The following is an 11,359-nucleotide window of genomic DNA, read 5'->3' as shown; positions in this document are numbered from 1 at the left end:
GTGCGGGAGGCGCCACGGCGCAATAACATACAGAATTTCCCAGATTTTGACAGGTCACGGCTGCTTCGGGCGGTACCTTCACCGGATACGAAGGGAGGAGAGGATGTCGTGCCACGAGTGCGGCGCTGATGAGGACACCGCGCAACACACCCTTCAGGTATGTACAGCGTGGTCCGAAGAGCGCCGCACTCTGGTAGCGGCGATTGGTGATGACCTCTCACTCCCAGGCGTAATTCGCGCCATGCTGGGCAGTGAGGGGTCATGGGAGGCGGTTTCCTCCTTCTGCGAAATAGTAATTTCGCAGAAGGAGGAAAGGGAGCGAGAGCGCGAGGATAACCCCCTCGCGCCCCCGCTCAGACGCAGGAGAGTGGGGAGAAGGAGGCGGGGTTTCGCCGCCGTACTTCTCCCCACAAACCATGCGTGAGAGGGAGGCCCCTTCAGGGCGATAACGCAGGCGGGGTCACGGAAGAAAGCTAAAGCGTTCCCGTGGCGCCCGCCATAATGCGTTAGAGGGCAGTCAGGTTTTAGTGGGTATTCTGGTCACCTTCTGTGGCCGGCGAGTCCCACACTCCCTACGCCATTGCACAGCCCGGCGTAGGCGTGCGTAAACGCATTTCCTGACTATAAATAAAAAAAAAAAAAAAGGTTAGGTTAGGTTAGGTTAGGTTAGGTTAGGTTAGGTTAGGTTAGGTTAGGTTAGGTTAGGTTAGGTTAGGTTAGGTTCCAGCGAGGACACGGCGCAGCACACACTCGAAGTGTGCTGCGCCTGGAGAGAAGAGCGCCGCACCCTGGTGGCGGCGATTGGCGGCGACCTCTCACTTCCCGGCGTCGTGCGCGCCATGTTGGGAAGTGAGAGGTCTTGGAACGCGGTCTCCTCCTTCTGCGAACTGGTCATGTCGCAGAAGGAGGAGAGAGAGCGGGAGCGCGAAGGGGACCCCCTAGCGCCCCCGCTCCGGCAGAGAAGAGTGGGGAGAAGGAGGCGGCAATTCGCCGCTTCTGCCCTTCTCCCCACGCCTTAAATTTTGAGGGCCCATAGCGGCCAAACGCAGGCGGGGTCACGGAAGTAAGCTAACGCGTTTCCCGTGGCCCCGCCGTAACGCGTGAGAGGGCAGTCTGGTTTTAGTGGGTATTCCGGTCGCCTTGTCTTTATCTTCTGCGGCCGGCGAGTCCCACACTCCCCTACGCCATTGCACAGCCCGGCGTAGGGGGTGCGTAAATGCATTTCCAGACTATAAAAAAAAAAAAAAAAAAAAAAAAAAAAGGTTAGGTTAGGTTAGGTTAGGTTAGGTTAGGTTAGGTTAGGTTAGGTTAGGTTAGGTTAGGTTAGGTTAGGTTAGGTTAGGTTAGGTTAGGTTTCCCTCCCTCCCTCCCCCTCCCTCTCCCCTCCTCCCTCCTCCTCCTCCTCTTCCTCCTCCTCCTCCTCCTCCTCCTCCTCCTCCTCCTCCCCCTGAACTAGTTCAGGAGTGGAGGGACCAAGCCCAGAGAAGAACCACGCAGACATGGAGCGATGAGTTGAGGATGTCTGTGGCGGGCAAGTGGACTTTGGACGCTGTCCGCCCCAGACTCCGAGACTGGTTAGACAGGCGGTGGGGGCACCTCTCCTACCGGCTGGTGCAGATGCTGAGTGGCCATGGCTGCTTTGGCAAATATCTGCACCAAATAGCCGGTAGGGAACTAACACCTCGGTGCCACCACTGTCCTGCTGAAATCGACGACGTGGCACATACAATTTTTGACTGCCCGGCATGGGAAGCCGAAAGGCAACCTATAGCCCACATACTGGATATGACAACACTGACTGGAGTGCTCGACAGTATGTTGCGTAACGAGCACGACTGGCGGGCATTCCAACAGTTCGCAGAGAATATTCTCAACACTAAGGAAGAAGCGGAGAGGGTAAGAGAGGCTGACCCAGCATCCGCCCCTCTTCGTCAAAGGAGAACGGGCCGGCGCCGGCGCGCTTTCCATCGCCCGGCGTAGGCCATGTATATACATATTGGAGATTATATTTACAAATGTTTATATTTATATTTTTATTTTATACTTAATATTTATATAGTTATTTGTGAATATAGATTGTAAGGAGTAGGTGTTATATATATTTAATATTTATACACACATAATCATTTTAAGGAGATTATTTACTATTTATGTTATACACCTTAATTAATTAATCAATCAATTTTGTTGTTGTTATATGTAAATATGTAAATATCTGTAAATAAGTAGATTAATTAATTAAGGAGAGCTGCGCAAGCAGCAGCACAGGTGGCAACTCTGGTTAAGGCACTGCTGATACAGAGTGAAACCAATGTGTAAGGTGGGCACGAGGGTTTTTAGTGGGTATGGCCGAACGCCTGTAGGCGAGTCCCACACTCCCTGCGCCATTGCACTGCCCGGCGCAGGGGTACGGAAGTGTATTTTCCCTCTGACAAAAAAAAAAAAAAAAAAAAAAAAAAAAGGTTAGGTTAGGTTAGGTTCCACGGACCTGCTCGGTTGTCCGAGTGGGCGGAGAGGTGAACTCCGACGTGGCGCGTCCCCGGGTGGTGGATAGGGGAACGCCCCGGCATATTGCTGGGGTAGGGCTTTTTTCGCCCCGCGAACCAAACACCAACAAACCCGCAAGTCCGCACTCAGCGGAAACGGGGGCTCTGCGCATTGAGCGTGGGGCCGCGAGGAAGAAAACCTCTATAAAAAATTACCCTGGTGGCAACACCACACTTGGTCGCCCACTGGTCTTCATGATCGGTGGACGCCAAGTAAACCGTAATCCGCATTGAGCGGACCGGGGGCCCTGCGCACTGAGCGTGGGGCTGCGAGGAAGAAAACCTCTCTAAAAAATTACCCCTTTCTGGGCGGAAACGCCCCGCGCGGCGGCTGGCTTCGGCCACCGTCGGGCAAACCGTAAACCCGCACGGAGCGGGAACGGGGGCTCCGCGCACTGAGCGCGGGGCTGCGAGGAAGAAAACCTCTATAAAAAATCACCCTAATCCCAAGCATCGCCGCCCGGCGAAGGGATGAATCGTTGGTGGGAGACCAGCGGCGAGGGCGGCAACACCGGGGGGGGCTTTTAAGGGGAAAAAACAAAAATGAGCGCGACGAATAAAGAAAAAACTACCCGGGAGGGTCCCGTTCGCGGGGAATCCCTTGGTGGGTCGGACAGCCGGCCCATCGGCCCCATTGTATACGGGGGGGCCATTCGCCGTGTGAAGGAGGAGAGAAGGTTAGGGTCAAATGGAGGAAGTAGAGAGGAGAAGGAGAAGGAGAGAGATAGAGTGAGGAGGCTGTCTGATTCAGATTCAACAGACAGCAGGGGCTCCATGGCAAGCGCTTCCAGCCGCTTTGCTTCCATGGAGTCCCTAGACCAGGAAGGTGCCGGAAGATTCTGGAGTGAGGGCCGCGGCCAGAAGAGGCCCAGAGATAAGGAGTTGAGCGGCAGCTCCACAGACACCCCCGCCAAAGGGGTACACAAAAGAAGGGGACGCGGCCGTCCGCCAACTACCGGCGAATACGTCGGGCTGGCGGCCGCCAAAGAATCTTTACGAAGAGCGACAGAAGCGGAGATGAGGGCACGAGCCGAGGCGGAGCTCCTCGACTCGGTTTTGGAGGCCCGCAAGACCCGCTCGGCCATAGTCGCGGCAGGCCCATCTACTGCCGCGCCAATGGCAAACGAAGAAGACACGGCGACCACCGTCCTCAAACGGATTGGGTCCAGCCTAGACGTGGTTGAGAAGGTAGCGAAGAAGTCGTCCAACTTAAAAGGGACCTTCGTGCGCGCACTGCAAGACGCGGTCAGTGCCATTAAGGAAGACGTTGCTGGCCTTGCGCAGAGGACGATATCGGATGAAACACGCGCCTTGCAGGCAGATAACGCCCGCCTGCAAGCTGATATGGCCAGCCTCCGCAAGGAGCTGAATGAGATGCGCCAGGAGATGGAGAGGGTGCGGAAACAGGGTTCCGCCAATGCCCTCATGGACACGACAATGGAGGCCGTCCCTGTCCGGCCCCCACCACAACCACAAGCAGAGTCCTCCCTAGAGGACATATGTCGGGCGGTAATGGTCCAGGTGGGCGGTATGCTCAACGCCCGCCTGGCTTCCCTAGAGGATAGGTTGCTCCCTGAAAGGAATATGCGACCACCATTGGCGTCGGATAAAAACAAGGAAGACCGCACATATGCGACTGCGACCGCGAAGCCCAAACCCGCACCATCTTCGGGTACTCAAAAAACAGCTGGGACGAAGGCGCCCCCGGTGCCAGCACAGCCCGGTCCCAGTGGGCTCACGCGCCAGCCGCCTACCGTGCCCAAGAAGAGCAAAAAAGGCTCCAAAAAAGGAGCCAAAAAGAAGAAGAAAACTCGGCCGTCGACTGGCGAGAACCTTAAGTCCTCCTCTGTCGCCCCCGTAGCACCATCAAATGCCCCTCCTCGCCGTCCTCCTAACCCGGACGCGCTCGAGGAAAATTGGGTAACCGTAGGGAGAAATGGAAAAGCGCAAAGGCACAAGTCGAAAGCGGCTCCCACACAGGCTTCTACATCTCAGCCTGCATCGCGGCCGCAAAGACTGAAAGTGCCTCGGAGCTCTGCCGTCGTCGTGACACTTACCGAGGCGGCAATCAAAAAGGGGCTGACATATAGTAGTGTTCTGAGAGAGGCGAAATCGAAGCTCGACCTAAAAGAGGCGATAGGCGTGGAAGCGGTGCAATTCCGTCGGGCGGTTACCGGGGCTACTATCATCCGCATCCCCGGCGCCACCAGCGCCCCGAAGGCAGATATCCTGGCGCAGAAGCTCCAGGAAATTTACCAAAGTGACGACATTAAGGTCTCCAGGCCCGAAAAAATGGTCGACGTTAAGATTGAAGGTCTGGACGACTCTACCACGCCGGAAGAAATCAAAGAGGCCATAATGAAAAAAGGGGCATGCCCGGCAGACCAGGTCCGAGCTGGTCAACTCCGCCAGAACAGATCTGGTCTTTTCGACATCTGGGCACAGGTCCCTGTCACAACAGCAAAGAAGCTAGTGACTGGCCGCTTCTTAGTGGGCTGGGTAGCTGCCAAGGTCACGATTGGCAGACCAAGGGAGCTACGCTGCTACCGATGCATGCAGCAAGGACATACAGCGAGTCGCTGCGACGCGGAGGACCGCAGCCGGCTCTGCTATAAATGTGGACAAGAAGGCCACAAGGCCGCATCCTGCCCGTCGCAACCGAACTGCATCCTGTGCACGGCGGCGGGCAAGGATGCCAAACACCGGCTGGGGAGTTTAAATTGCTCGGCGCCCAGAAAAACGGTCCCCAAGAGAGCGCTAGCGGAAGTAGCACGTAGCGCGCCCCCACCGAGCGGGGAAGAAATGGAGATAGCGGAAGCCGTGCAAAATTAATATGGCCCTTCGAATCCTTCAAGCGAACCTCAACCACTGTGCCCGAGCTCAGGATCTGTTCATACAGAGCTTGGCACAGTGGTCGATAGACCTAGCAGTGACATCCGAACCGTATCTGGTCCCGGATAGAAACAATTGGGTGGGAGACTTAGAACATCTTGTCGCGATATACACAGGCGGCAACCCCCCAATTGTTTCCTCCAAAAGAGGAAGAGGATGTGTCGGTGTCAAAGTCGCCGGCATGGCTTTAATTGGCGTATACTTCTCTCCAAATCGTCCGTTGGCAGACTATGAAGAATACTTGGAAGAGGTCAGTTCGCTCGTCCAGTGGGGAAGACCGCTCGGGGTTGTAGTGGCCGGGGACCTAAACGCCAAATCAAGGGCCTGGGGATCCTCGGTCTCAGACAGTCGCGGCGAGATACTTTTGTCATGGATGGCGCAACATGACCTGGCGCCACTTAATACGGGCTCCGTGCACACCTGCGTGCGCATGCGGGGCGGGTCTGTCGTAGATGTCACCCTTGCGAGTCCCGCCCTGGCATGCCGCGTGCAGGGCTGGGAAGTGTTGACTGAGGTGGAGACGTTATCGGACCACCGCTACATCCGGTTCGATATTCTCCCCTCGTCAACGCCCCCGACCAGTCGGAGCATCGCCATTCCCCAGGAGATCGGACAGATGTGGTCGTTAAGATCTCTAGACCGAGAGACAGTGGAACTCGCCGCCATAGTGGGGACGTGGTCCTACAGAATGGAGAATAAATGTGTCGACGACGGTATACAATGGCTAGGCGAGGTACTCGAGCACATATCGGACTGCGCGATGACAAAAGTCCAACCGTCGCCGCGGCGACGTAATCGAGTGTACTGGTGGTCGGATAGCCTTTCACAGTTGCGCTCTGCCTGCGTGGCTGCCCGCCGCCGGTACACTCGATACCGTAGAAGACGTCCTGGATGGGAGGAGTCTCAGGAACGGCATCTCTACACCGCATATCAAGAAGCCAAAAAGGCCCTGCGGTGTGAGATCGCCATTTCCAAAGACCAGGCCTGGGAGGAGTTCTTGAGCAGTCTAGAGTCAGACCCATGGGGCCGGCCGTATAAACTCGTTATGAGTAAGCTGCGCCCCTGGGCTCCCCCCCTTACTTCAACTCTAGACCCGGCACTACTTACATCTATTGTGTCGGCGCTCTTCCCTCTCAGCGCCCGAAGCACCGAATATGACTTCTCCGCCTCGATACCGGCCGGTTCTGTCCCGGAGGTAACCGAGGCGGAGATAAACTTGGCCAAGACTAAAATGCAGTGCAAGCGCACCGCCCCAGGTCCAGACGGTATACATGGGAGGGTGCTTGCACTAGCACTTCAAAACGGACTTGACGAACAGCTCGCGACACTGCTCACTAAGTGTCTAGAAGAAGGAGATTTCCCGACGACCTGGAAAACTGGAAGGTTGGTCCTGCTGAGGAAACCCGGGAAACCGGAGGACTCCCCGTCGGCCTACCGGCCAATAGTGCTGCTTGACGAGGCCGGCAAATTGTTCGAGAGGATAATTGCCGGTCGCGTCAATGAACATCTCTCCTCAGCGGGGCCAGACTTGGCAGATACCCAATTTGGGTTCAGGAGTCGCAGATCCACCATAGATGCGATCTCTAAACTAAGAAGGATTTGTGAAGAGGCGACATCTCGGGGCGGGGTGGCGATAGCAGTGTCGCTCGACATTGCAAACGCTTTCAACACCCTGCCCTGGGACAGTATAATGGAGGGACTCGTACACCATCAGGTCCCTCTGTACCTACGTCGAATCATCAGCTGCTACTTACGGGACAGAAAGATCTTTTACCCCACTCAAGACAGCTGGGAAAGACACGACATAACGTGTGGAGTTCCACAGGGGTCGGTCTTAGGACCGCTCCTGTGGAATATCGGATACAACTCGGTACTGCGGGGAGCGTTAGTCCGCGGGGTGCAACTCATTTGCTACGCGGACGACACACTTGTCGTAGCTACCGGGTCAGACTTCAGAGAAGCAAAACTGCGGGCTACAGCCGGTGCCTCACAAGTATCGACGAAGATCCGCCGTTTAGGCTTGAGAGTCGCCCTTGAAAAATCGGAGGCGATTTGCTTTCAAAGCTCCGGGAGAACGCCCCAGTCCGGGCTGGAAATCATAGTTGGAGGTACTTCAATCCCAATCCGAAGTACACTGAAGTACCTGGGTCTAACACTCGACTCGAGGTGGAGTTTTAAGCCGCATTTTGCGGCTCTAGCCCCAAAACTCGACGCCACAGCGGCGGCTCTAAGTCGCATCTTACCAAATGTGGGTGGCCCAAGTTCGAAGCGTCGTCGCCTATTCGCAGGCGTACTTAGATCGAAAGCCCTATACGGTTGTCCGGTTTGGGCCAACGATCTATGTGCACAAAACAAGGTGATGCTCAGGCGATCTCAACGCACCGTGGCGATCAGGGTCGCGAGGGCGTACCGTACGGTGTCTTATGATGCCGGGTGCGTCATAGCGGGTCTCTCACCATGGCATCTTGACGCGGCCGCACTGGCGGACGTCTATTGGCGTAGAGCAAGGAGACGAGCAGAGGGTGAAGAACCTACCCCTGAAGAAATGAAAACCTGGAGAATAGACGCCCAGAATAGGGTGATGGAAAGATGGCAAGAGGAGTTGGAAACATCTAGGGCCGGGTCGTGGACACTGGAAGCGATCCGACCAAAACTCCAGGACTGGCTGAACAGGCGGTGGGGGCACCTTTCCTACCGGCTAGTTCAGGTGCTGACCGGCCACGGCTGTTTCGGCAAATACCTGCACCAAATAGCCGGTAGGGAATTAACACCTAGGTGTCACCACTGCCCAGAATTGACTGACACCGTCTCACACACGATCTTTGAATGCCCGGCATGGGAAGCCGAGAGGCGACCCATAGCCATTATCACCGGACTTGACTCGTCATCACTCGCAGGGGTGCTCAACAACATTCTCCAAAACGAGGATGCGTGGAGGGCATTCCAAAACTTTGTGGAGCGGGTGATGACCATTAAGGAGAATGCCGAGAGGGAGCGAGAGACCGATCCGGAATCCGCCCCTCTCCGGAGAAGACGAACAGGCCGTCGCCGGCGCACCTATTTGCGCCGGCCGTAGACGCAGACCTTTTTGTAAATAAGTGTACATATATATATACATAGATATAGACATAGATAGATATAGTTATATAGTTATAATTGTAAATATAGATGTACGTGTATATATATTAACTATTATTAAGGAGTATACATAGTATTATTATTAATAACTATTAAGGAGTACACATAGTATTAGTATTAATAATATTAGGAATAATAATATTAATATTAAGAATCATAAGGAGAGTCGCGCAAATGCGACAGCGCATATCCAAAGCCCGGTTATGGCAAACGCTGGCACAGGTTAGGATAAATGCGATGAGGCGGGCCCGAGGGGTTTTAGTGGGTATGGCCGAACGACTTTAGGCGAGTCCCACACTCCCTGCGCCACTGCACATATTGGCCCGGCGCAGGGGTGCGTAACTGCATTTCCCCTCTGACAAAAAAAAAAAAAAAAAAAAGGTTAGGTTAGGTTAGGTTAGGTTAGGTTAGGTTAGGTTAGGTTAGGTTAGGTTAGGTTAGGTTAGGTTAGGTTAGGTTAGGTTAGGTTAGGTTAGGTTAGGTTAGGTTAGGTTAGGTTAGGTTAGGTTAGGTTAGGTTAGGTTAGGTTAGGTTAGGTTAGGTTAGGTTAGGTTAGGTTAGGTTAGGTTAGGTTAGGTTAGGTTAGGTTAGGTTAGGTTAGGTTAGGTTAGGTTAGGTTAGGTTAGGTTAGGTTAGGTTAGGTTAGGTTAGGTTAGGTTAGGTTAGGTTAGGTTAGGTTAGGTTAGGTTAGGTTAGGTTAGGTTAGGTTAGGTTAGGTTAGGTTAGGTTAGGTTAGGTTAGGTTAGGTTAGGTTAGGTTAGGTTAGGTTAGGTTAGGTTAGGTTAGGTTAGGTTAGGTTAGGTTAGGTTAGGTTAGGTTAGGTTAGGTTAGGTTAGGTTAGGTTAGGTTAGGTTAGGTTAGGTTAGGTTAGGTTAGGTTAGGTTAGGTTAGGTTAGGTTAGGTTAGGTTAGGTTAGGTTAGGTTAGGTTAGGTTAGGTTAGGTTAGGTTAGGTTAGGTTAGGTTAGGTTAGGTTAGGTTAGGTTAGGTTAGGTTAGGTTAGGTTAGGTTAGGTTAGGTTAGGTTAGGTTAGGTTAGGTTAGGTTAGGTTAGGTTAGGTTAGGTTAGGTTAGGTTAGGTTAGGTTAGGTTAGGTTAGGTTAGGTTAGGTTAGGTTAGGTTAGGTTAGGTTAGGTTAGGTTAGGTTAGGTTAGGTTAGGTTAGGTTAGGTTAGGTTAGGTTAGGTTAGGTTAGGTTAGGTTAGGTTTTTTTTTTTTTTTTTTTTTGTAGGTTTGCCGTTCAGGGCACTTCTTGCGTGGCAAGAAACTTTGAATTTTCGGGTTGCACTGACTGGTTTTGCAATTTTCCATTATTTTGATTCGGCAGAACCTAAGGTGTTGCTTGTTCTACTACTTTTAATATTTCCTAAACCTTCCTGATTTTTCCTCAAATTTTCTACAATTTTACTTTAAATTTTGAATTTTGCGTTTTTAATTTATCTTATTATCTTTTGTTTTCCTCCAACCTTTTATTTTAATGATGTATTTTATTTCCAGATGTCTCCGGGTCACAAACGGACGGACGCAGCGGTGTCAACTTTCCACACATGTGGGTAGCGAGGCCAACGTGACTGGTAAGTATTTGCACGTATTTTATTTTTATTTTTGTTTGGTCGAGGTATTTCTCATTTGAGCGCACGATATGTCGTTTGGGTTGTTTTGGTGTGCGCGATCAGGGCTGCGAGGCAGCCAGAGAAAACTAGTCCCACCCCCTTCTGACTCCCTAATATTCTAATGAATATGGGTAGTGAGGGGGGCGGTGCAAATCCGGTTTTTGACCTCCTCTGATAACCGAGTTTCATCCGGATTTTTGTTTTCAAGGGGTCCCTGGGGTCCAAAGCCGCGCGTTTCAACCATCGGTTGTATTTTATAACCGGGATTTGTTCCCCACCATCCGCCTTCAATCCACGGGTGCAGAGAGCACCCCCGTAAGTGTACCAACTGCACCCGCGGCTCGCGCCGAAGGTGGGGACGCCTCCACCGTTTAGCCAGCGCGGCTTCGGGCACTCAGAGATCTCCTTCGCTGCCACCCCACAGCCCTTCACACCTTCACATTTCCTCCTCGGATCATTCGTGCGCCCATTTCCACCCACATGGACAGCACCGACGCTGGCCCAATATGCAAACTCGCGCATTTTCCGGAGGTTGGGAAAGCCACCCTCCGCACCCCCAGGGTGAGTAGGGACGGCTACTACGGTCCAATCGCCAGTTTTTCGGGCGACGGCCGCAGTGCTCTTTGTGAGGGTTTGAGGATTCTTAAGAACCCCCAAAACGCCACCGAACACCGCGACCGCCGGCCTTACCAGTTCTGTTCCGGCCGTCCCTCTCTGCACCACCCTGGCGCTGCGGAGGACGCCGGTCCACCTCACCGAACCGTCGTTTGATTTGCAACAATAGCCAGCACCGGCGCCGCCCATCCGGATGAACGTGCTCCCTCCAACACTGTGACGGTCCCGCCGGGCATGTATCACCGACATCGCCACGGCGGGGCCCTCAGCAGTAGGCAATTGTTGCCCGTGCCAGTCTATCCCATCTCTGCCTGATGGGACAGTCGCCGCTGAAGGCATCGTGCCCCGCGCCCCGTAGCCCGGCCAGGTCGCAATTCCTGCAAACCGGGTCCCTTCCGTCTGCACGGGAGGGGCAAACCGCACGTTCGTGCTCCCCCCCGCACAGACCGCAAAGGTCCACGGTTTGTTTGCAGGTCTTGCGGCCGTGGCCGAACCCGAGGCAGCGAGTACACTGCAGCAGCGGCGACTGATCCTCGGCCGTTAGTCCCTGAATGTCTAT

The 11,359-nt window shown here is 53.7% G+C and overlaps 1 protein-coding gene across 1 annotated transcript; it reads left to right on the top strand.

The window, feature by feature from the left end:
• Positions 1 to 3,089: 3,089 nt before the first annotated feature.
• LOC123722201 lies at positions 3,090 to 5,378 on the top strand. The gene has a single exon (XM_045683298.1). The coding sequence runs from the start codon at positions 3,090 to 3,092 to the stop codon at positions 5,376 to 5,378; it is 2,289 nt and encodes a 762-aa protein (XP_045539254.1).
• Positions 5,379 to 11,359: the final 5,981 nt, after the last annotated feature.

The sequence above is a fragment of the Papilio machaon genome, chromosome 21, assembly GCF_912999745.1.
Source record: "Papilio machaon chromosome 21, ilPapMach1.1, whole genome shotgun sequence".
In the NCBI taxonomy this organism is placed as follows: domain Eukaryota; kingdom Metazoa; phylum Arthropoda; class Insecta; order Lepidoptera; family Papilionidae; genus Papilio; species Papilio machaon.
The sequence above is the reverse complement of the archived record's forward strand: the minus strand, read 5'-3'. Positions and strand labels throughout refer to the sequence as shown.

Bases quoted from the DNA above. Each gene is read 5' to 3' on its own strand.
- LOC123722201 (XM_045683298.1), top strand. From the start codon at position 3,090: ATGAGCGCGACGAATAAAGAAAAAACTACCCGGGAGGGTCCCGTTCGC.